At 41.2% G+C, this 26,352-nt stretch overlaps 1 protein-coding gene across 15 annotated transcripts in view; it reads right to left on the minus strand.

Annotated features, from left to right (window-relative positions):
- Nucleotides 1–4,199: 4,199 nt before the first annotated feature.
- PHACTR4 (phosphatase and actin regulator 4) overlaps nt 4,200–26,352 on the minus strand; it is a 109,466-nt gene continuing 87,313 nt past the window's right edge. For 14 of the 15 annotated variants that reach the window (XM_005203143.5, XM_005203140.5, XM_025001378.2 and 11 more), the window contains 8 exons: nt 24,363–24,951; nt 22,841–23,028; nt 21,908–22,061; nt 14,293–14,348; nt 13,791–13,852; nt 12,361–12,498; nt 11,685–11,761; nt 4,203–6,470 (listed from right to left, as the gene is read on the minus strand). In XM_005203143.5, the coding sequence (XP_005203200.1) occupies nt 6,455–6,470; nt 11,685–11,761; nt 12,361–12,498; nt 13,791–13,852; nt 14,293–14,348; nt 21,908–22,061; nt 22,841–23,028; nt 24,363–24,951 (1,280 nt within the window). In that variant the 3' untranslated portion in view covers nt 4,203–6,454. 15 annotated transcript variants of the gene reach the window in all.

Here is a 26,352-nt window from a genome sequence, read left to right on the forward strand (position 1 = left end):
TCCAACCATCTCATCCTCTATCATCCCCTTCTCCTCCTGCCTTCAGTCTTTCCCAGCATCAGGGTCTTTTCCCATTGAGTCAGTTCTTCACATCAGGTGGCCAAAGTATTGGAACTTCATCTTCAGCATCAGTCCTTCCAATGGATGTTCAGGGTTGATTTCCTTTAGGATTGACAGATTTGATCTCCTTGCAGTCCAGGGGACTCGCTAGAGTCTTCTGGAACACCACAGTCCAAAAGCATCAATTCTTCAGCGGTCAGCTTTCTTTATGGTCCAACTCTCACATCTATACATGATTACTGGAAAAACCATAGCTTTGCCTGGAGGGGCCTTTGTCCGCAAGGTAATGTCTCTGCTTTTTAATATGCCGTCTATGTTTGTCATAGCTTTTCTTACAAGGAGCAAGCATCTTTTAATTTCATGGCTGCAGTCACCATCCGCATTGATTTTGGAGCCCAAGAAAATAAAATCTGTCACTGTTTCCACCTGTTTGCTATGAAGTGATGGGACTGGATGCCATGATCTTCGTTTTTTCAATGTCGAGTTTTAAGCCAACTTTTTTCACTCTCCTCTTTCACTTTCATCAAGAGGCTCTAGTTCCTCTGCTTTCTGCTATAAGGGTGGTGTCATATGCATATATGAGGTTACTGATATTTCTCCTGGCAATCTTGGTTCCAGCTTGTGCTTCATCCAGCCTGGCATTTCTTATGATGTACTCTGCATTTAAGTTAAAGAAGCAGGATGACAATATGCATCCTTGACGTACTCCTTTCTCAATTTGGAACCAGTGTGTTGTTCCCTGTCTGGTTCTAACTGTTGCTTTCTTGACCTGCATACAGATTTCTCAGGAGGCAGGTTAAGTGAGTGAAAATCACTCAGCCGTGTCCGACTCTTTGTGATCCCATGGGCTATAGAGTTCATGGAATTCTCCAGGCCAGAATACTGGAGTGGGTAGCCTTTTCCTTTCTAGGGGATCTTCCCAACCCAGGGATTGATTCCAGGTCTCCCACATTGCAGGCGAATTCTTTACCAGCTGAGCCACCAGGGAACCCCACTCTAGAAGAATTTTCCACAGTTTGTTGTGATCCACAACACAAGGTTTAGTGTAGTCAGCGAAGCGGGTGGTTGTTTTTTTTTTTTTTTCTGGAATTCTCTAGCTTTTTCTATAATTCAGTGGATGTTGGCTATTTGATTTCTGGTTTGTCTGTCTTTTCTAAATCTAGCTTGAACATCTGGAAGTTCACATACTGTTGAAGCTTAGCTTGGAGAATTTTGAGCATTACTTTGTAAACAGTGCCACTCTTCTCTATTTTTAAAAATAGTTATTTTTAATACAAATATATTATCAATTAATATAATGGATTATTATTTTGAAATGTATCATAAATATTTTGAAATTTTCTCAGTTTTTAGTACAGTAAGTATCAATAGGTATCACCTACAGATACAACAGTTCTTTGGGGTTTTGAGTAATGTTGTAAATTATGAAGGGGTCACGAAACAAAAAGGTTTGAGAACTAGCAGTTTAGAGAAAGAAAGACAAATAATTCTACTTTTCTGGTGATATTATGAGTATTCAGTTGCCTTTCAATCACTCGTTCAATATTTCCATAGTGAATATGACAATTTGCTAGACATTGTGCTAGACACTGGAAATTGAGATGAACTACTTTTTCGGTCCTTGAGAACTCAAGAGTGGAGGAAACAGACATGACAGCAAATTATCTTACTACTTGATAAGTGATGTATGGCATAAATACGGTATTCTGAGGATAGAGCAATTGAAAAATTGGCTAAAGGCTGAGAGGGTTTTCCTGGGGAGTTAAAATTTGAGCTAAAACTTGAAGGAATAGTAGAAGAAAGTGTTAAGTCGCTCAGTCATGTTCAACTCTTTGAGACCCCATGGACTGTAGCCCGCCAGGCTCCTCTGTCCATGGAATTCTCCAGGCAAGAATACTGGAGTGGGTTGGCATTCCCTTCTCTGGGGAATCTTCCCGACCCAGGGACTGAACCCAGGTCTCCTGAATTGCAGGCCTATTCTTTACCATCTGAGCCATTCTTTACCAGCTGAGGGCTTCCCTTGTGGTTCAGCTGCTCAAGAATCTGCCTGCAATGTGAGAGACCTGGGTCTGATCCCTGGGTTGGGAAGATCCCCTGAAGAAGGGAAAGGCTATCAACTCCAGTATTCTGGCCTGGAGAATTCCATGGATGGTATAGTCCATGAGGTTGCAAAGAGTCAGACATGACTAAGTGGTTTTCACGTCACTTCACTTACCGGCTGAGCCACAAGGGAAGCCCAAGAATACTGGAGTGGGTAGCCTATCTCATTTCCAGCAGATCTTCCCTTCCCAGGAATTGAACTAGGGTCTCCTGCATTGCAGGCAGATTCTTAGTAGAAGACTAGCAGAAGGTTGTAGAAGAATAGTAGAAGGGTGAAGTGCAAATGATGACAGCATTCTTGGCTGAGGAACTGGCGGGTCTGTGGTCTCCCAGAAAGGGTAAGGGGTCAGCTTGATTAGGAACATCAAAAGAACTGCCTGGACTTCTCATGAGCATGAGAAGTAGTCAAGAGCTGAATACAAAATATCTTGTAGTCCAAGCAAAGTTTAAATTTTACCCTGTAGGTATCTAAGGGGCAGTAAGGTTTTTTTTAATTTACAAAAAATTTTTGACTGTGCTGGGTCTTCATTGTTGGGCTCAGGCTTTCTCTACTTGGGTGAGCAGGGGCTACTCCCTAGTTGGGGTGCACAGGTTCTAGGGTGCTCAGGCTTCAGTAGTTGTGGCACACAGGCTTAGTTGTTCCCAGGTAGGCAGAATCTTCCTGGACCACGGATTGATCCCATGTCCCTTGCACTGGCAGGCTGAATCTTAACCACTGGACCACCAGGGAAGTCCTAGGGGCTAATAAGTTTTGAAATAAAAGGATTGCTATGACTGTCTTTGCCTTTTAGAACGGTAACTCTAGTGGCAGTATTGGAGGATGGATTGGAAGTTATAAAGTCCCGTTAAATTGTGCTGGCTCCCAACTTGAGTGGTAAATAAGGCAAGAGGAGATAAAGGAACTGAGACATTTCTGGGGTAGAGAATTCTGCAAGGTAAGAGAGGAACTTGCAAATATAGTAATACCAAAGTTTCAGATTTGGAATGCCGAACATAGTAATACCAAAGTTTCACATTTGGGATGCTGAACATATTACGATCTCTAATTCTGATAATTGATAAAGTAGGCGGTAGAGGTAGTGAGTAAGGTCCACACATGAGGTGCATGTTTTTGTTGTTGTTGTTAACCTCATTTTTTATTGAGTTGTGAACTGCTGCACAAACACTTCTAGAGACAACACATGACCTCAAGAAGGTAATGGCAGTTTGAGGTCTCTTTGGAGGGCTAGCAGAAGGAAGATATGGGAGCAGGTGGAGCCCAATGACTCAAGCAGTTCTGACTCATGGTTTCTCTTAACCCTAGGTAAAGGGTGGTATGCTAAACAAGACCAGCCTCTGAAGTGAAAAGTACAAGGTGAGTCATTGGTGGGGCCATCTGGATTGAAACTGGGCTGCTTGCCAGAGTGGAATACATGAGCTACAAATTGTCCTATTTTTGTGATGTCAGCCTAAGGCCTAATTATATCTGGTCCATATACAGTAAGTCCCTTTAGGGACAATTGGTCAGGATGCACTTGGTTTTCCTTGAATATATAAAGGATGATTATATAATTTGCTTTGACTTGGGGGAGGTAACTTTACCTCTGAAGTTCTTCACTGGTTAAATGAGTGTATTTTTACTTACCTCCCAGACTAGGTGGGATTAATAAAACCTAGAGGTACACAGTGTGGGGTTCACAGTTGGCTTTCAACTCTGAAGCTTATTCATTTTCTACAGTTTATACAGACAGACACAAACATTACTGACCTTCATCTCTGGCTGCGTTTAATGTTCTTACTATAACTTTTCTCCCTCATTTACTTCTCATTTAGGATGTCTAGCAATATTTTAGGGACCTCCCCTCCCCCCCTTTTCAGCTGTGCTGTGCAGCATGCAGGATCTTAGTTCCTTGAGCAGGATCAAACCTGTGCCCCTGCAATGGGAGCATGGAAGTCTATACCATTAGACTGCCAGGAAAGTCTCTGAGGAATCATTTTTAACCTACCTTAAAACTTCTGGAATGAGGTAGAACATAAAAAAGAAATACTACATACCAAAATAATATAATTTGTTCTTTTTAATTCTAAAATACATTAATAATTAATATTGATAGGAAGACTGATATACAATGCAATTATTTATTTTACAAGGAGATTCTGTACATCAGGGAAGCATCTTGAAGTACAATACAACAGACTTCTATTTCTTCTTTACATTATGATTGTGAATTGTTACTTACATGGAAGGAGAACACAAAATCCACTTTATATATATATATATTTATATAAACACCTGAAAGGACTTGACTCCCAAAGTAACTTGTTTCAAAAGAACATGAGTGAGATGAAAGATGAATTAGATTCCTTGGTGGCACACAGGAAGCAAACAAGTAGCTCAGGAAATCAAATCCTGTTTCAAGCTTGGCACATTAAGGGAAAGGAAGGGAGTGAATGGGGTGTGAAAAAATGTCATCTGAAGCCACAGAGGATGCTGGCAAAAGCCAAGTAGTCTCCAAACCAACAAGATAGAAAGGTTAGAAGTTAACGCTTCATGTGTGGTCACCTTATATACACACCTCTAACAACTTTGTAGAATCATCTCTTTATCTTCCCTCAGTCATCCCAAACGTCAAGGAGCTGCAGGAGATGTAAGCCCAGTGTATCTCCATAGCCATAAAGCACTTGACAGTTACCGAGAAATCCAAACACCTCCCTGTTCCCCATAGAGAGAAGCTACTACCTTTTAAGGTCACTTTAGCCTTGTTTTGACCTGATATTCTGATTCTTCAGCAAACCTTACATGGACGCAAAAGGAGGAACAGAGAAACATCTACTGAAAGAGCAGAGACAGGACAAGGACTGGCAGAAGACGTCAGAAGAAATCCATGAAACAGCCACGATTTTCTGAACATTCAGGGGGAAAAGCCACATTCATAAAGTTTAATAGGAACTTTTTTTCCCTTCCACTTAGAATGGGTAGGAATTAGAGGGACATAGTAAGGCATATGGTTTTCAACAAAAATTCAAAGAAAGCAACTGAATCGTGTGTTTCAGGAAATCATATTAATATATATTACACATATAAAAGGGTGTGGGGGCTGAGCCAATGCCCAGGCACCAACTGCGCTGGCTGCAGCTTGGAAGAGGAGGGCTGAGTGAGGTGGCAGCTGCCAGACAGGGTGAGCAGGAGGGTCAGTGTTGGGAGTTAAGAGGAAGCGCGGCAGGAGAGGGCGACCAGTCCTGAGGAACAGAGAGGAGCGGTGGGTCATGGTCGCGCCGCTCCCACCTGCTTCTCCAAGGACCTTTTTCTGTCTAGTCCCCACACCCCCAGGACCTTGCAGTGATTCTGGCTGGAACCGTGGGGGCTGACAGCACACGAGTGCTCCCGCAGTGCTCCTGCTGTAGGGGAGAGAATGCATCTGTTGGTTAGAATGATTTAGAGTTATCATCTGGTACAACAAAAATACAACAGTCTAAACAACTTGAGCCATGAGTCAGTTTTCTGCCAAGTTGGCCTTAATGTAAAGGCCCTTTTTGGTTTTGTTTTTATATATAGAAAACATATATGCTGTCTCATTTTCCCAACTTGGAATCTAGTTGCAGCTCAAGACTGTTTAACAGATAGGAAAACTGTTAAGCTCCCATCATTTCTTCACAATTTTTTAAAAAAATACAAATCAGAATAATTTGTGCCAAAAGAAGAACATGTCAGATCCTGAGCTTCTCCCGGGCTGGGTTGCCTGAAGAGGACTGTATTGCTGTATTACAAAAAGTACAGTGCAGGGCTTTTAGCTGACATGCCAGTGGGAAATGAAGGCATCTCCCTGGAGATGGGGGCCCCATTTCCTAGAAGGTTGGGGGCCTCCAGCAGGTTTCCCCCATCACCAACTGGATGTGATGGCTAGAATTTAGCATCTATACAGGTGGGTCTCACAATAGGACAGGGCTGGTAAGGCCAATGGTGCAAACTGTGCCTTAGCACAGGCAGTCATCGTGGGTGAGGTTCAGCCAATAAAACTTGGAACCTGCACGTGACCCAGAACATTGAGGCTGGTGAGGGAAGACCCCTCAGGTATGCTGCATCATTACAAGGTTCAAAAGCACTGACAAAGTGTTCAGTTTTGCCCAAGGCAGCACGTGAGAATCCATTCCAGTGAAATGCTACATTCATCGAAGTGCTGTTCACTCCAGAACTGTAGCCCAGAGGACTCAATTCTGGCTGTGCTGGGAAGTGCTGAAGCTCCCTCCGTGCCTCTCTGCACACTGAAGCAGCCCTGTGTTGGGGGGTTGTTAGATCCTCTCTCAAACTTCAGCATCACGGACGGTGGTAGCTAAAAGAAATGATCAGAAAGAGCCAGGTTACCAGATGTTGCAGACTACTTTGCTATGACAGTTGACTCTTGAACAACAGGGTCCAACAACTGCACAGGTCCAATTTTATGTACATTTTTTTCAGTAGTAAATACCACAGAACTATATGATTGAATTGGATGTATAGGAAATGGAACCATGGATACAGAGGAGCCACATATAGGGAGGGCAGCTATAAATCATATGTGGATTTTCAACTGAACTGCTTAGAGGGTTGTGGGCACCCCAACTTCTGCATTGTTCACAGGTCAACTGTATTATCTTAAAAATAAAGAAATGCTATGTTCTAATTGAAAAACAAAAAACAAAAAAAACTGCCTCTCCTCCACTCTAACCCTACCTGACATTTCTGTAGCATCTGATACTCCTGACCATCTTCTTTTCTTCTTGAAACTTCTTTTGACTTCTGTAACACTATGTTTTCCCTAGTTTTCCTTCTTTTTCAATTGCTTTTCCTCAATCTGCTTTCCAGATTCATTTTCTTCTGTCCATCATTTAAATATAAAGCACTTTTCTCCTTAAGAACCACTATCTTTTATCATAAATTTGAATCTTTATATCTTCTTTTCCTCCTTGGACTCTAGGCTGAATAGCCAACTGTTTTCTAGGCAGCTCCCTTCAATGTGTCATAGGCTCAACATATATAATTGACTTTCTAGTTTGTTCACTGTCTGTTTTCTTCTTTTAGAACAAAAGCTCCTTAAGGACAGGGACTTTACCTTATTCTCTGCTATATCCCAAGCACCTAGCACTGTATCTATCATGTAGTGGGTGCTGAATAAATATTTACTGAATAAATGTCCTAAACTGTTCACTGAATTCCTTATAGACTAACCAGTCCTCAAAAATCATGTTAGAAATCAAAGAGTCATTTCAATTACTTCCTTTAATTTGTCCCTGGAATCAACAGAGTGCCAACTCTGGTTGATTCTATGCATGAAATGTCTTTCAAATTTATCTTCCCTGGTTTGCACTAGCAGCATGCTTAGTCTATTTCAGTTGCTTCCTAACTGGTCTCCTTGCTGCTGGTCTCTTCATTCTTCCAAATCCCCTTCCAAACTTCCACCAGGGTTTGTTCGCAAATACATGATCCCCAGAGGTTCCAACATCCTCACCTAAGAGCCAAAGCTCTCCAGAACCTGACCGTAACCCATCTTGCTAGTTTCACCTTTACCATGCTGCCCCCATCTGTCCTCTGCTCCAGCTCCATGTTCTGTTACAAAGAGCACACATTTTCCTGCCTCTCGAAGTCCCACTATAGCTGGCAGGTTTGCTTACCATCTTCCTTCCTTCCTTCTTTTTAATAAAACATTTATGGTGGGGCTACGACTTCATTGCTGTGCATGGGCTTTCTCTAGTTGTGGTGAGCGGGGGGCTTCTCACTGCAGTGCCTTCTATTATTGCAGAACACAAGCTCTAAGAGCTTGGGCTTGGTGGCTGTGGCACCAGACTTGGTTGCCCTGGTAGAACATAGAATCTTCCCAGACCGGGGATCGAACCTGTATCCCCTACATTGGCAGGTGGATCCTTAACAACTGGACCACCAGGGAAGTCCCCTTCCTTCCTTCTCGTGCAAATAAATTATTTTACATAATGTAAGATGTAGCCTAAACGTCATTTTCTTTATGACTTTCTTGTACTGTTGCTCACTTTATTACTTTATTACTACTAAAAATAGCTAATACTGACAAGACCTTCTAGAACTAACACCCAAAAAAGATGTCCTTTTCACTATAGGGAACTGAAATGCAAAAGTAGGAAGTCAAGAAACACCTGGAGTAACAGGCAAATTTGGCCTTGGAGTACAGAATGAAGCAGGGCAAAGGCTAATAGAGTTCTGCCCAGAGAACGTACTGGTCATAGCAAACACCCTCTTCCAACAACACAAGAGAAGACTCTACACATGGACATCACCAGATGGTCGACACCAAAATCAGATTGATTATATTCTTCGCAGCCAAAGATGGAGAAGCTCTATACAGTCAGCAAAAACAAGACCAGGAGCTGACTGTGGCTCAGATCATGAACTCCTTATTGCCAAATTCAGACTTAAATTGAAGAAAGTAGGAAAACCACTAGACCATTCAGGTATGACCTAAACCAAATCCCTTATGATTATACAGTGGAAGTGAGAAATAGATTTAAGGGACTAGATCTGATAGATAGAGTGCCTGATGAACTATGGACTGAGGTTCGTGACACTGTACAGGAGACAGGGATCAAGACCATCCCCAAGGAAAAGAAATGCAAAAAAGGAAAATGGCTGTCTGGGGAGGCCTTACAAATAGCTGTGAAAGGAAGAGAAGCGAAAAGCAAAGGAGAAAAGGAAAGATAGACCCATTTGAATGCAGAGTTCCAAAGAATAGCAAGGAGAGATAAGAAAGCCTTCCTCAACAATCAATGCAAAGAGAGAGAACAATAGAATGGGAAAGACTAGAGATCTCTTCAAGAAAATCAGAGATACCAAGGGAACATTTCATGCAAAGATGGGCTCAATAAAGGACAGAAATGGTATGGATCTAACAGAAGCAGAAGATATTAAGAAGAGGTGGCAAGAATACACAGAAGAACAGTACAAAAAAGATCTTCACGACCCAGATAATCACAATGGTGTGATCATTCACCTAGAGCCAGACATCCTGGAATGTGAAGTCAAGTGGGCCTTAGAAAGCATCACTACGAGCAAAGCTAGTGGAGGTGATGGAATTCCAGTGAGCTATTTAAAATCCTGAAATATGATGCTGTGAAAGTGCTGCACTCAATATGCCAGCCAATTTGGAAAACTCAACAGTCGCCACAGGACTGGAAAAGGTCAGTTTTCATTCCAATGCCAAAGAATGCTCAAACTACCGTACAATTGCACTCATCTCACACACTAGTAAAGTAATGCTCAAAATTCCCCAAGCCAGGCTTCAGCAATACGTGAACTGTGAACTTCCAGATGTTCAAGCTGGTTTAAGAAAAGGCAGAGGACCAGAGATCAAATTGCCAACATCCGCTCGATCACTGAAAAAGCAAAAGAGAGCCAGAAAAACATCTACTTCTGCTTTATTGACTATGCCAAAGCCTTTGACTGTGTGGATCACAATAAACTGTGGACAATTCTGAAAGAGATGGGAATACCAGACCACCTGACCTGCCTCTTGAGAAAGCTGTATGAAGGTCAGGAAGCAACAGTTAGAACTGGACATGGAACAACAGACTGGTTCCAAATAGGAAAAGGAGTACGTCAAGGTTGTATATTGTCACCCTGCTTATTTAACTTATATGCAGAATACATCATGAAAAACGCCGGGCTGGAAGAAGCACAAGCTGGAATCAAGATTGCTGGGAGAAATATCAATAACCTCAGATATGCAGATAACACCACCCTTTTGGCAGAAAATGAAGAACTAAAGAGCCTCTTGATGAAAGTGAAAGAAGAGAGTGAAAAAGTTGGCTTAAAGCTCAACGTTCAGAAAACGAAGATCATGGCGTCTGGTCCCATCACTTCATGGCAAATAGATGGGGAAACGGTGGAAACAGTGGCTGACTTTATGTTTTGGGGCTGCAAAATCACTGCAGATGGTGACTGCAGCCATGAAATTAAAAGACGCTTACTCCTTGGAAGGAAAGTTATGTTCAACCTAGACAGCATATTGAAAAGCAGAGACATTACTTTGCCAACAAAGGTCCGTCTAGTCAAGGCTATGGTTTTTCCAGTGGTCATGTATGCATGTGAGAGTTGGACTATAAAGAAAGCTGAGCCCTGAAGAATTGATGCTTTTGAACTGTGGTGTTGGAGAAGACTCTTGAGAGTCCCTTGGATTGCAAGGAGATCCAACCAGTCCATCTAAAGGAGATCAGTCCTGGGTGTTCATTGGTAGGACTGATGTTGAAGCTGAAACTCCAATACTTGGCCACCTGATGCAAAGAGTTGACTTATTTGAAAAGACCCTGATGCTGGGAAAGATTGAGGGCAGGAGGAGAGGGGGATGACAGAGGTTGAGATGGTTGGATGGCATCACCAACTGAATGGACATGGGTTTGGGTGAACTCCAGGAGCTGGTGATGGACAGGGAGGCCTGGCATGCTGAGGTTTACAGGGTCGCAGCGTCTGACACAACTGAGTGACTGAAGAACTGAACTGAATACTGACACAGGCAGGAAATGGTGGAGGTGGGACATGAAACCCGACAGTTTCAGCCCTCAGAATGGCTAAGGCATTTATCATATTGACTGTACAGAGTGGTATACACATCTTTTCCCAGCTTAGACTATAATCTCCTTACTGACAAGTACAGCTTGTTATTGAGGTCATATTACAGTGCCCTGAATGGCACAACTGTTGTTCAAAGAAGCTGCCTTCTCTAATTCTGTCATAGTTCAGTACAAAAAAATTATGTAGTTAAAATAACCATTTGTTCTGTATTTTTATTTAAAAATGTTTAATATTTTGTCTTCCAACTTTGCTTGTTCCTTCTTTTTACAGCAAACTGTAATTGTCATCATACCTTCTTTCTTTCTTTTTTTTTTTTTTTTCATACCTTCTTTCATTTAGCCTCTTCTTATAAGTGTTTTGAGAGTCACCTAGATACTTCTACAGATTCCATTTGTGGCTACCTGAGTCTTTAGGTATGGGCTGGGGCCTTAATCACAACAGTAATTCCAAATCAGAATGCTTCTTGGGTGCTTTGTGGCTTTTTCCATGATGTTTATACACTAAACTGGTAAGATCAACTGTGCTAAAAAGGACTGAAACCAGAGGGGGCAGGTTCCTTTCCAGCTTAGCAACCATTCCGTATCCATAACCTGGGACAGTGAGGTGCAGAAAAGAGAGCACCCAACTGCTTTTAGTCATTCATTGCTTTTCCCACATCCTGGTTGTGCAAGTCAAGCACCTTACTTAACCCTTTTGAGTCTTATTTCCTCATTAATAAAATGGGGATATGAACACACCTGGTATGTTTACTGCAAATAACAAGTAAGATATAAAATACATAAAATGCCATACTCCATAAGGCATGAACTATGCCTCTTAGTTCTCGTCTCTTTCTCTTAATATATAGTCTTTGTGCAGTTGACACCGAGTGTTGTTCTTTTAACTATGTCTTTAGAATCCTTTCAAGCTGAACAACTCTGCCTCGTTTGCTTTTTGGTGGAGTTCTACTTAGCTTCCAGTATTTAGGTCTTACCGTGTAAAATGTTTACTGTCCTCATGAACTTCCATCTCTGAGCTTTTAAACTCATTTAATTCTTTCCTTATGGCAGCCTGTAGAGTAGAAACAAAAATGTTTCAGCATCTTCTGTCTGCTACAACAGCAACAGCGTGCTTTGTCATCTGATCTCTACTGTGCTTAACTCTGACCAGGCAACCCAGAGAGAGGGAAGAAGTCAGGTGAACACGGAGTTCTGTGTGTGGCTCTGAGCCTGATGCACATTGCCTTCCTGACAACCTCTGTCTCATAATAAACCTGAAATCTCCAGTTAAATCAAAACCCTTGAAGAGCTCAAAAGAGAGACTGTAGCTTTTACAGTTTCCCAAGCATGTAAAAATGCTTTCCCTGTTATAAAAGTGAAATATGGGTAATTACTAAAATATACCACCTAAACTCCCTCCAATGAAACATAACTCCCGTTAAAAAATATGCTTTATTTCCTTGCAGCTTTTTGTACCCTGCAATACAGCAGGGATTTTCTCTTCTGTAAGTTTTGGTGACGATGTCCATGTTTTAGTTTGTACTTCTTGGTATTTTGTATCATAATTAGATATTTCACATTATACAAGAAGTAGAAATTTTGTTTATGGTTCCCGTTCTAGTTGATGTCTTGTGTCCTTCAAATAAAGAGAGAAAGACAAATGACAGATACCTTGTCAGCAGGGGTCAGTTTGGTCCAAGGTTTGTCAGCTCGCCGGTCATAATCGTGAGCATCTGTCACTTCCACGTATTCATTAAACCTCAGAATCTTCCTGGCAAGTAGTTCAGCCACAGTTGGCCTTTGACTGAGCTGAAAGAAATGGAGGCCCTCAGTTCACTATGCCAGGAGTCAGGCATCAATCATGCATTCAAACTGCCTTTAATCCAGAGCTTCAACTTTCACTGCACAACAGAATCACCTTGGGACCTTTAAACACGACTGATCTCTGGGTCCATCCTCAGATTCTGAGTATCAGGAATTTGTTTAACTCCATGATGCACAGCCAAGACTGAGAATGAAGAATTGCTATTAAACCAGTATAACCAGTGCTTCTCAAACTTTAACAGGCATACAAACCATTTGGGGATATGGTTAAAGTGTAGATTCTGACTAAGCAGATTTGGAGTGGGGCCTGAGATTCTGTAGCTCTTACAAATCCCAGGTGATGCCAGTGCTGCTGGTCCGTGGACCACATGTTGGGCAGCAAAAGGGTCCAGGCTACAAATTCACATCTAAGACACTAGAAGGTGAATCCTCTGAATATGAAAGCAGTATCTATTAATGAGGGACATTAAGGGTGAATTTCCTGTCAACGTGAGTAATGCCCAAGACACCAGATTCTGTAACAAATTAAGATTTAAGGGTGAACAATCAGTTAACCTGCTCAATCTGAAGCCTTTAAATCCTGTGATGGCCTTTAGCCACCCGCAATCTACCAAGGATAATTCGTCTGGTCCTGGGGAAGGGGAGAAGTAGGAAAAATCAGGAGGAGATGTCTAGTTTCCTCGCTTTCCTGGGGATTCCCGTACATTTTAAAAAATATCTACAGAACGCAGACCAATTCTAAGAATCTACAGGAGGTAATTACCAACTAATAATGAGGGAGGCAAAGGAAAAATGGCTTACTCCCAGAGTTTAAGGGCTAAACAAGCCTGCAACAGAAATGATTCTACCCTAACTGATTTGGGACCAATGAGAAAATCCTACTTGGTTTTTCACACTTTTCAGGTATAACTAAGGGTCAATTCAGTTTTTCTCTCATTAGAATATGAGGTTTGCCTTGGAAAAACAAGCACTACACACTCTTCCTGTTACTGTGTCCATACTCCCGCAGGTTTTAGTTGATACCAAAATTCCAGGTCTACTAAAGAAAAGGTCAAACGTGTGCAAATATTTACTGAACACCTTCATGTGCCAGGCTTTCTTTAAATAGTTAAAAAAAAAAAAAAGTTCTTGTAATGCTGTATTGTTTTCTATATTTTCATCATGTGTTCTGTTTTCACAGAAACCTATGGCAATTCAAGTCAAATTCATTTCTTTCCAGTCAAACAGGCCATTCACACACCAGACACAGACTGAGACTGAACACCTGGGGAGCGTACCTTTCTAGTCAGCCGACGTTTAATTTCTCGTTTTTCTGCCTGACGATCAGCTTCATTTTTAGCTACAGTTGATAGTCAGAAACAAAGAATATTACTTCAGAATGGCAATCAGCATATCAAACTTTTCAGTGATTACACACAGATAATTCTCACAGGCTCCGAGTCAGAATAAATACTAACTGTGGGCTCAAGACAATTTTCTTGTCAACTGGTGTAGTCAAACACGGGGTCGGCCAAATGCCCAAGGTAGGTGCAGGATACTATGAGACTATTAAAATACAGTTTTCTGGAGCATTCCAGTACACAAAACAGTATCATAATGATTTTCTGTAAAGGAAGCTTGGGGAACTACGTTCCTTCAGGGGGAAAAATTAAGAATACTCCTTCCTTGGCTGGAATACTCTGCTCGGCCCTTGTTGAAAAATGCGTTTCTGTTATGTATATTAAAGTCAGAAATACACAAAGAAAATCTACACAACTTCGTTTCCATATCTGGACTCACGTTGTAGTATGTTCCGTTGTTCTAGTTCTTCCGGTGTTGGTCTCTGACTCAGTCGTCTAAAAAGGAGATAAACAGGAGTTTTGTCTATGTTAAATCACCCAACCCTGTTTATACAGATCTGTTTTGGTCTTAGTTTATGTTAGCCCCTACACTAGAAAGAAATCAAAAAATTTTCAGTTTTTGTTTATGAAACATTTTTCACACTGAAAGTGTTAATACATATATTACAATGTAAAAAGGGACTATACCAGCAAACAGGAGACTAGCTTTGATGCCAACAAGTTCTGTCACCACAGAAAAGCTTAGACTCTGAATGTACTCATGTGTAAAATGAACATTTGGACTGCTTTTGTGACTCCCAAACAGATCTGCTCCTTCAGCATATGGGTTAACACAGATCCTCAAAGATATTAATAAAGATTCTGATTTTGAGGACTGAGATTTTATGAGTATGTGTGTACATACACATATATAAATATTTGTAATGCTTCCCATATGACTCTGATTCCCCTCATTTTACTTATTTATTTAAACTTTTACTTTTTGGCCATGCCTTGTAGCATGTGGGATTTTAGGTCCCCAACCAGGGCTCGAACCTGTATCCCTTGCATTGGGAGCATGGAGTCTTAACCATTGGATCACCAGGGAAGCCCCTCTCTTTTTTAAATTTTTATTTTGAAGCACTACTTTTTATTATTTGTTTTTGCCTGTGTTGGGTCTTCATTGCTGCGGGCAGGCCTTCTCTAGCTGCGGTGGCAGGGGCTTCTCACTGCGGCAGTTTCTCTTGTTGGGGAGTATGGGCTCTAGGAAGCAAAGGCTCAGTAGGTGTGGCCCATGGGCTTAGAATTCCCTGTACCCTGCACTGGCAGGAAGATTCTGATCAACTGGTCCACCAGGGAAGTCTTTCTTTTGATTTTTAAACCAGTGGTTTAGGAACCACTGGAATTTAAACTTGTCTCTTTTGGAGTTATATTCTGTAAAACCTATGATTTCAATTTTGGTCCTCTCGGAAATATTGATGAAGTTTCTTATTTCATTCCCAGATCTGAGATGTTATTCACCAATGAAAACTTGTCACTTCTAGAAACAGAAAGTTCTTCAATTCTTACTCTTAACATATAATTCTCAACAATATCTAATTATGTGCTAGTAACTCTTTAGTTGCATGGAAAACTCCCAGGACCATTTTATATACAATTTACAATTATATGTATTTCAAAGTTTTTCTTGTCTCTCTGAACAAGACCATCTTTTTTCAACATTCATTAAAAAACACAACACCACAGCTTTACTAAGGTATAAATGACATACAATAAATTGCATGATTTGATATTCTGACATATGTATGTACCTGTAAAATCATTACTACAATCAAGGGAAGGAACACACCCATCATCCTTGGAATGATTTCCAGGGCTGCTGTAACAAGTTACCACAAAGTGGATGGCTTATGAAGAAGATCGCTCAGTCGTGTCCGACTCTTTGCGACCCCATGGACTGTAGCCTACCAGGCTCCTCTGTCCATGGGATTTTCCAGGCAATAGTACTGGAGTGGATTGCCATTTCCTTCTCTAGGGAACTTCCTGACCCAGGGATCGAACCCAGGTCTCCCATATTGTACACAGACGCTTAACCGTCTGAGCTACCAGGGAAATATTTATTCTCCCACAGTTCTGGAGGCCAGAGTCCAGAATCCAGGCGTTAGTAAGGCTGGTTCCTTCCGAAGTTTCTGAGGGAGAACTTGTTCCTGCCTCTCTCCCGGCTTCTGTGTTCTTCGGCTTTTAGATGCGTCAGCCTAGTTTCTGCCTTAGTCACCTAGCATTCGCCCTATGTGTGTCTGAGTCTCTGCGTCCCAATTTCCCTCCCCTTATGAGGACACCAGTCACTGGACTAGAGCCTACCCTAACTAATCTAGTATGTCGTTATTTTTCACTCGCTAAGTCATGTCCAACTGCTTGCAACCCCATGGACTGCAGCATGCCAGGCTCCGCTGTATTTCACTTTCTTCCCAGAGTTTGCCCAGATTCATGTCCACTGAGTTGGTGATGCTATCTATCCATTTCATCCTCTGTTGCCCCTTTCTCGGGCCTTCAATCTTTCCCAGCATCAGGGTCTTTTCCTGTGAGTTGGCTCTTCGCGTCAGATGACCAATGTTCTGGAGCTTCAGCTTCAGCGTCAGTCCTTCCAATGAATATTCAGGGTTAATTTCCTATAGGATTGACCTGGTTTGATCTTGCAGCCCAAGAGACTCTCAAGAGTCTTCTCCAGCACCACAGTTCAAAATCATCCATTCTTCAGTGCTCAGCCTTCTTTATGGTTGCACTCTTATATTTGTAAGTGATTGCTGGTAAAACCATAGCTTTGACTATACGGACACTTTGTTGTCAGCAAAGTGATGTCTCTGCTTTTTAATGTGCTGTCTAGGTTTGTCATAGCTTTCCTTCCAAAGAGCAAGCATCTTTTAATTTCATGGCTGCAATCACCATCCACAGTGATTTTGGAGCCCAAGAAAATCCAGTATGACTTCATCTTAAATTGATTATATCTACACAGACCCCCTATCCAAATAAGGTCACATTCATAGGTACCATCTTTCCAGGCGGTGCAGTGGTAAAGAATTCATCTGCAATGAAGGAGTCAGGGGAGGCATGGGTTTGATCTCTGGGTTGGGAAGATCTTCTAGAGGATGAAATGGCAACCCACTCCAGTACTCTCTCTTGGAAAATGCCATGGACAGGAGAGCCTGGTGGGCTACAGTCCATGGTGTTGTAAAGAGTCGGACACAACACAGCACGTATGTACCATATGTACCAGAGATTAGGATTCATTTTGGGAGGTACAATTCTACCTACTATGACCTTCCTGACAAAGTCTCATTTCCTTTGTAATCACTGCCTCCCTGCCTCCAGGCAAACACGTATCTGCTCGGTTTACTCTCAGCCCTCCTGCCCCCAGGCAAACAATGACTTGTTTTATGTATAGTTTCCATTTTCTAAAATTTTATATAAAACCATACAGTATGTACTCTTTTTGTCTTTTTTTCACTCAGGATAATTACTGAGATCCATATAAGCAAAGGCATTATTAGTAGTTCATTCGTATTTACTGCTCTGTAGTATTCCATCATTCCTTTCCATTTCACATTATGCTCAAAATCCTTCAAGCTAGGCTTCAGCAGTACGTGAACTGGGATTTAGAAAAGGCAGAAGAACCAGAGCTCAAACTGGCAGCATTTGTTGGATCATAGAAAAAGCAAGGGAGTTCCAGAAAAACATCTACTTCTTCACAGGGGCTTCCCTGGTGGCTCAGACAGTAAAGACTCTGCCTCAAATGCTAGGAGACCCGGGTTTAATCCCTGGTCGGGAAGATCCCCTGGGAAAGAAAATGGCAACCCACTCCAGTATTCTTGCCCAGAGAATCCCATGGACAGAGGAGCCTGGTGGGCTACAGTCCATGGGGTCGCAAAGAATCGAACACAACTGAGTGACTGACACTCACTTTTCTACTTCACTGACTAGGCTAAAGCCTTTGACTTTTGTGGATCACAACAAACTGGAAAATTCTTAGAGATGGGAATACCAGACTACCTTACCTATCTCTTGAAAAACCAGTATGTGAGTTAAAAAGCAACAGAACCAGACATGGAACAACTGACTGGTTCAAAATTGGGAAAGAAGTACGTTAAGGCTGTATATTATCACCCTGCTTATATAACTTACATGCAGAGTACATCATATGAAATACTGGACTTGATGAATCATAAGCTGGAATCAATACTGTTGGGAGAAATACCAACAACTTCAGATATGCAGATGATAAGATTCTAATGGCAGAAGGTGAAGAGGCACTAAACAGCCTCTTGATGAGGGTGAAAGAGGAGAGTGAAAAAGCTGGTTTGAAACTCAACATTCAAAAAACTAAGATCAAAGCATCTAGTCCCATCACTTCATGGCAAATAGAAGGGGAAAAAGTGGAAACATTGACAGATATTATTTTCTTGGGCTCCAAAATCACTGTGGACGGTGACTGCAGCCATGAAATTAAAAGATGCTTGCTCCTTGGAAGGAAATCTATGAGAAACCTAGAGACTATATTAAAAAGCAGAGACATTACGTTGCTGACAAAGATCCATCTAGTCAAAGCTATGGTTTTTCCAGTAATCATATATCGACATTAGAGCTGGACCATAAAGAAGGCTGAGCACTGAAGAACTGATGCTTTTGAACTATGGTGCTGTAGAAGACATTTTTTTTTTTAGCATTTTCATTTATTTGGCTGTACTTGGTCTTAATTGTGGCATTTGAGATCTAGTTCCCTGACCAGGGATCAAACCCAGGCCCCCTGCTCTGGGAGCATAGAATTTTAGTGACTGACCACCAGGGAGGTCCCTGGAGTGGAGTCTTGAGAGTCCCTTGAGCTGCAAGGAGATCAATCCAGTCCATCCTAAAGGAAATCAATATTCCTGAATATTCCTGAATATTCACTGGAAGGAGTAATGCTAAAGCTGAAGCTCCAATACTTTGGCCACCTGATATGAAGAGCTGACTCATTGGAAAAGACCCTGATGCTGGGAAAGACTGAAGGCAGGAGGAGCAGGGGCTGACACTGGATGGGATGGTTGGATGGCATCACTGACTCAATGGATGAGAGTTTGAGCAAAGTCCAGAAGATAGCAGAGGACAGGGAAGCCTGGTGTGCTGTAGTCCATGGGGTCACAGAGTCGGACACAACTGGGTGACCAAACAACAACAAATGATTAATGATGTTGAACATCTTTCCATATTCTTACTTGTCATCTGTGTATCTTTTTTCATAATGTGTCTTTTAAAGTCTTCTGCTTCCCCCACCTTTATTTCTGTTTCTAAATTTTTAAAAAAATTATAGTTTTTGGCTGAGCTGGGTCTTTGTTGCTGCACGTGGGCTTCTCTAGTTGTGGTGAGAGGGGACTACTCTCTAGTTGCGGCGTGCAGACTTCTCGTGTTGTGGCTTCTCTTGTTTGGAGCACGGGCTCTAGGGTTTGTGGGCTCCGTAGCTGTGTCGCACGGGCTTATTTCCCCTGAGGCATGTGGAAAAAGTATCTTTCAGAGAACAAAAAATTTTGATGAAGTGCAATTTATCAGTGTTTTTCTCTTAAGAATCATGCTTTGAGATCATATCTAAGAAAATTTTGTCTAAACCATATTCTTCTATATGAGTGAGTCTCTTCCTGGGCTGTCTCTTCTGTTCCATTGATTTCTTTGTTCATCCTCCTTTATGTCAATTTCATAGTGTTTAGGTAACTTTAGCTTTATAATATGTCTTAAAATAAGACAGTGTTAGTCCTCCAGTCCTGTTCTTTTTCATAGTTGCTTTATATTTCTGACAACTGTAGAATCTGTTTGTCAGTTAAAGTCCACTAAGGGGCATTTTGATTGGAACTGCATTAAATCTGATGTCTTGATAATACTGAGACTTGTGATCCATGAAAATGTTATTTCTCTCCATATATTTAGGTTTTCTTTACTTTCTTTACCATTATTTTATATTTTACAATGCACAGGTCTTACATAATCTTTCATCAGGTTTATCCACAATATTTAAAGGTTTTTTTATGGTATTGTAAATTGTTATTATAAATGTTAATCTCTCATATTTCTGCATTTCAATTTCAGACTATTCATGGCCAATGTTCAACAAGCTCTTCTAAGACTATTATGACCTGGGAAAAGATACTCAATGATGAGCAACTATCTGTGTAATAAAGCAAAAATGAATCTATTATCAAAGATTGCCATTTTTGGATAAAATGTACAATGTGTCAGGAATATAGTCAATAATAATGTAATATCTTTGTATCGAGACAGATGGTAACTAGATTCATTGTGGTGAGCATTTTGCAATGTATAGAAATATTAAACCACTATGCTGTGTACCAGGAACTAACATAGTATTGTAGGTCAACTATACTCCAAAAACCAAATAAATTCATGGAAAAAGAGATCAGATTTGTGGTTACCAGAGGCAGGGGGTGGGAGACAGGAAACTGGATGAAGGTGGTCAAAAGGTGTAAACTTTCAGTTATAAAATAAATATTAGGGAGGTAATATAGAATGTGATTAATATAATTAATATCTATGTTATATATATCAAAGTCATTAAGAGAATAAGTCCTAAGAGTTCTCATCACAAGGAAAAAATATATTTCCTGTTTCTTTTATTGTGTATCTATAGGAGATGATGGATTTCATTAAACTTATTGTGATAATCATTTTATGATGTATGTAAGTAAAATCATTATGCTCTATATGTTAAACTTATACAGTGCTGTATGCCAAATATATCTCAATAAAATTAAAAAGAAAAAAATCCCCATTTTTAACTAATTCCTAATCTTGATGACCTCCTGGTAATACTCAGAGAGCCACAGGTCTGCATTAAGATTGCCATCTTGGCCAACAGCAGAGCCTGGTGTCTGAGGTAGGAGAGGAGAATATATTTTAATGAACAGGCATCCTTATTTAATTATTTTTAAGGACTATGCCAAGAGTTCCACCTTCCTTTTCCTTACTCTACCTAGAGAAACATCTGAGGTGGGCAAACTTGTCTGTATACCTGGGCTCTACTTGTAGTACATATGCAGGAAGCTGGCTTGCATTCAGTTTCTCTATGCTTTTGGTTCCAGCGACTTGAAAAATATATTAATACTAACACTTTGAAAGGAGGCAGTTACATGGAACATGTGAAATAGATACAATGGAAATTGTGGGTGTGATATTTAACTGGGCTTGGACCTCAGGGCTGAGCAACAGGATAAATGCCAGAAAAGCCTTGCTGTCCTAGGAACCACCTGAATTCTTAGAAACTAAAATTAAAAAAAAAAAAAAAAAAAAAAAACCACACTTATGTGTTTTGGGGGCTTCCCTAGTGGCTGAGTGGTAAAGAATCCACCTGTCAATGCAGAAGATGTGGATTCCACCCAAGTCAGGAAGATCCGTTGGAGAAGGAAACAGCAACCCACTCCAGTATTCTTGCCTGGGAAATCCCATGGACAGAGAAGTCTGGCAGGCTACAATCCACGAGGTCACAAAAGAGTCAGACATGACTCAGTGACTAAACAACAACAACAGCATGTCTATCTTATGGTGTAAAGCTCTGAGAGCTATCTAGTTCCTTAATTTCCAGATTCATTGAAGATACCCATCTGTGTACAACATGTACTTTTTTTTAACTATGCTTTTTTTTTTAAACTAACTTTTTAAAAAAACTTTCTAAAAATTTTTAAAAAAGGATATATGAATGCTCCACCACCAAGTAAGTCTCTAAGACACTCTCCAGGCCAGAATACTGGATTGGTTAGCCTTTCCCTTCTCCAGGGGGTCTTCTCAACCCAGGGATGGAACCCAGGTCTCCCAGGTAACCTGGGTTGCAGGCGGATTCTTTACCAGCTAAGCCACAAGGGAAGTCCAAGAATACTGGAGTGGGTAGCCCAGTCCTTCTCCAGGGGATCTTCCCCACTCAGGAATCGAACCGGGGTTACCTGCATTACAGGCAGATTCTTTACCAACTGAGAAATCAGGGAAGCCCACATATACTGGCATAATCAAATCAGATCAATATATTCTAAGAAAAGGCCTACCTGATCAGTGTGTTCCCAATCTGGTGCCGGATTTCATTCCACTCCTCTTTGCTTTTTCGAGGCCAAGAATTCATGTTCATTTCTGGTTCACTAGGTTTGTGGTTCAACTTCATGGCCAGCGTATCTTTCCTCTTCACTTTGTTGGCCAGAGCACCTTTGCACAAGAGAAAGAAAAACATGTAGAAGCTTCAGGCTCAACCTTACCTGGAGCTAGGTAAGAATCTGAACAAACATTATCAGAATCCCAGCTTTCTAGTTGGCCTCCAATGAGTCACCTAACATAGAGGTGGGGGTAAAGCTGAAGATATCTAAAAATCTTTGCAGCAGATGGACTCAGATGGGTTAACTCTACCTTTTCCCTTCTACCAGTTCTCTCTCTACATTTTCTTCTTAGTAAGAGTTGCTCTGAGAGGGATCATCTAAGCAGGGGACAGCCTCTGAATTACAACAGAAAGGCATTCGAACTAACACACCTCAGATGGTTCTCCTCCTCCTAAAATTGCTTTCCATTTTCAGGAATCAGGATTCTATTATTTGCAGATGGGTATATATGAACATATATATTTTTTCCTTTGCCCCATGAACATAGTTAAGTTTATAAGGCTGAAGGAGAGTATCACTTCTGTCTTTTCCACAAAGCCCAAACACTAACTTCCCTTTACTCCACATTCTTTAATACCATCAAGATAAACATTTTTTAAATCAAAACTAAACACATAAAACCTGATTGACTCAACCTATTGGGCTCCCTCTGACTGGCTTGTATGACGGGAACAGCAAGGACAAGTGTCTTTCCCAGAGGCTTCCAATAGCAGTCAGCCAGACGCCTGGGTGGGAGAGGGTGTCTGCATCCATGCATCTTACGCTTGCTAAGACCACACACAGCTGTATCTGTACGAGAGCCTTCTCCTTCTCTTTCTCTCCCCTTCTTACTATGATGGCTTTCATCTTCGTCCTCTTCATCTCGGTACTGAATGGGACCTTCTGAATCAGAGTCACTCTCTTTCCCTTCTTCTTCCTCCTGCAGACACTGCGGTAGTTTAGGAATGACTGAGGTAGATGCTACATCTTCATCGAATGCAAATATGTGGCTTTGCTCCTCCTCTTCTTCATCGTCTGGACTAACAAATTAACATAATTACATTTCCCTTTCAGAGACATAAAGAGTAATTGATTTGCAAGTCAAAGTATTAAATAACTGAAAAAGTTCATGAATGAAATAATTTATAGTTTTTTTCCTTATTTTTTTACAATCTTGCTAAGAAACTTTTTAGCAGCTATTAATCTGAAGGGCTCTGGGCTCAAATCCCAGAGCTACAACTTATTTACTAGATTTTAAATGACCTAATTTTTCTGTAAATGGGGATGATACCTACCTGTTGGCTTGTTGTGAGAATGAAATAGACAAATTCTAGAATGCACTAGTGTCTGGCACACAGGGCCTTGATGACCTATATATAAGATGCAAGTCTGCTTTGGTGTGACTAAATGAGAAGACTACACAGCATCTGACATAGTACTTGGCTCAGGGAAGACACTCAATAAAAATACTGAACCCACTTCTCAAACCAAGGAAGCAAAGAGAAGTAAAGATGAAAACTAACTTTTCCCCTTTACATTCTGGAGGCATAAACTATGACGTAACCTACTTCAAATTCCTAAACTGTCTCTTTCCAGGATATGAAATAAGTAAGACCAGGAAGTACAAGAAATTATGGTAGAACAAATAAAAAGGAGGATACTGAAACAGCTCTACAACAATTCTTTTAGTAAGACAAATTTCCAGCTTGCCAAGAAATGTTACCCTTCAGTCACAATTTGTCTGAATTTTAAAAAGACGGACAAAGTAGGAATAACTACTGAGTGGGGACAGATGAACTAGAGAAAAGATGAGCAGTTCTAGTCTACAGAGCTGGAATACTGAACCATTTTTCAGAGCTCCCTTCTTTTTCTTTAGGTTTCTCCCTGCCCTCTCTACCAAGATCATATGCCAGGCACTCGAGCTTTCAGATTTGTCTAATTGCATTCTCACAAGCTTACGAGGTCGGTATTATTCCTGTTTACAGGCTGCACAACTAAAGAGCAGGAAGGTCAAGTGACACACACTACTGTAAGCTAGTAGTAAGAGGCAGAGCTGGGATGTGAACCCAGAGCCAGCTTACTCCAAGGTCAATGTTCTGAAGCACCACGTTACACTGCTTCCTCTATAAGACATAAAAATGCACAGTGGTTTTAATTTTGAAGTAGAGAAATTTGTAATTTCTGTATCATGGAAATTTCTGCTATGGAAACAATGTCATAGAAATGAGCAGGGTAAAAGTCCAAATTCAAGAACGTGTCTTATTTGTTGAGTACTCTTCTTAAGTTTGTTCACATTTTCTCTATAAGTAATTTTTTCCAAGAAAGGCTAGCTAGAGTAAAGAGGGAACAAGAAGCAAGCTTGAAAGGCACTCACACTTTTAGCATTTCAATAGTGATGGGAAGTGACCTGGTCCGACCCAGGGTACTGCTGTCCTCAGAAAAGTTGTCGCTGTTCTCGAAGAGCAACGAATGAGCTCTATGAGAGCCCTCCAAGGGAGGAGTCACGGGAAGTGGGCTGGTTAGGGCCTGCTGGATTCGGATGTGCAGCGGGACTGGGGGCAGCCTAGGGGGTACCTGGGGCTCCCCGAAGCTGTGGTCCAACATCCTCTTGGGTACTTCCCTTTTCTGGCTTTCCTGCTGGGGAATCTCCTGCGGTAGGTCTAAGGAAGGTGGAAACTCAATTTCTGGCACAACTTGGAAAGTCTTAGCAGGGAATGGAGGGGACTGAGGGGGTTCTGGAGGTATATGAGCAGGCAGTGGGGAGGAGGAGGGAGTCAGCAGGGGTTCAGAGCCCACAGAGCATGCGCTCTTCTCTCTCTGATCGCTTGGTGCTTTTGTGGCGGTGGTGGCAGCAGCAGACTCTGAGGTGGGTACCAAGGCTGATGGAATGCCTCTCTTCGGTGGTAAAGGTGGGGATGGCTTTGATAACAACGTACCACTGTTTATTGCTTGGGACAATTCAGCTGGAAAAGAGAAAGCAGTACCTCAATTTAAGATGGTTTTACAGTGCTTTGAGGGGCCAGCCCAGGACCTAGAATTAGAGCTGAGTTCAGTCTTCATCTTCCGTGCTAATTATACCATTTTATGGCTTTGCCATTCTCTACCTCATCGTGAAACAAACAATTAATATTTAAATATGTAGAAGGTCCAACAGACATATAGAGGTGTGAGATGACCACCACCTTAATACTCTAATGAGAAATTTCTTACTTTTTTAATAGCAGACATGACAACTTTTTATGACTTGATCTTGGTGTAGATAAAGTTAATACAAAAAGAAACAACAACAAAAAAATGTGGCTAATAAGTTCTTTTGTCTAACAACACTTCATATTCTTATACAACAGATCATCTTTACCATCTTACAGAAGGAAAAACTGTGGCCCCAAAAGTTCGGTGGCTTGCCCAAGATCATACTACAAACTGCTAAGGACTCAGCTAGTTCCCAGGACTCATTCTTATGAGGTTCCATCCTCTGGATTCCCCTGACTTTGTTTTTCACTAGTACCCACACCTCTTCCCGTCCTTTACATCCAATCTGCCATCTCCACTTTTCAGTACACACGGGCTCCTTGACGACAGGGCGTCCCTTGTCTCCATCAGCATATTCACAGGGTGGGGCACAGTGCCTGGCACACAGTGGTCCTCAACACATGTTTATTAGATGAGAGGCCCCTCCCCGTACCATGGCAGTATATATCCTTATGTGACCCCCCAAGCCCACACGTCTCAGGTGTCGATTGAGCGAAGTCCCTTTTAGAACTCCAAATGGCTTTTAAGAAGTGGATTATCACATCACAAAAGGTCAACCTGGCAAAATAATTAAACAGCAGTTCTCTCTCTCTCTCTTTTTTAATTTTCTAAACAGTAGTTTTCTTGGTCACCAACCTCCGACCCTCGACCCAAACCCCTCACTTTGGTCCCACCAATTGTTTACAAAGGTTTTATATGTCTTACCTAGACAGCAACACCTCAAGTTTCCCTAAAATAAAAAAATTTAATTGCTCTAAATCCCATTCCATTGGCAGCATTCAAAGTAAAAGTCTAGCTAATACGATGTTTTAATGTTATTCTTCATATGTAAAATTTTAAAAGGTATTTCTAGAAAAATACTACATATACTTATAAAAAAGGATTCAAAAAATGGAAATTTTAGGATCAATGAAAGATATATTCTGGTAGATTGGATTTTTGCTGGCTGGCTAAAAATTGTTGCTGTTCAGTTGCTGGAAATGGCTAAAAACAGTGGTTAGCTATTCCATCTACAACAAAATCCAACCCTGACAAGATCAAATCTGAGTATTTTAACAACTGAATTGATAAAGTAAGTTACCTTTAGTGATTTAAGGGAAACATTTACCTGA

The sequence above is a fragment of the Bos taurus genome, chromosome 2 (assembly GCF_002263795.3).
Source record: "Bos taurus isolate L1 Dominette 01449 registration number 42190680 breed Hereford chromosome 2, ARS-UCD2.0, whole genome shotgun sequence".
Taxonomy (NCBI): domain Eukaryota; kingdom Metazoa; phylum Chordata; class Mammalia; order Artiodactyla; family Bovidae; genus Bos; species Bos taurus.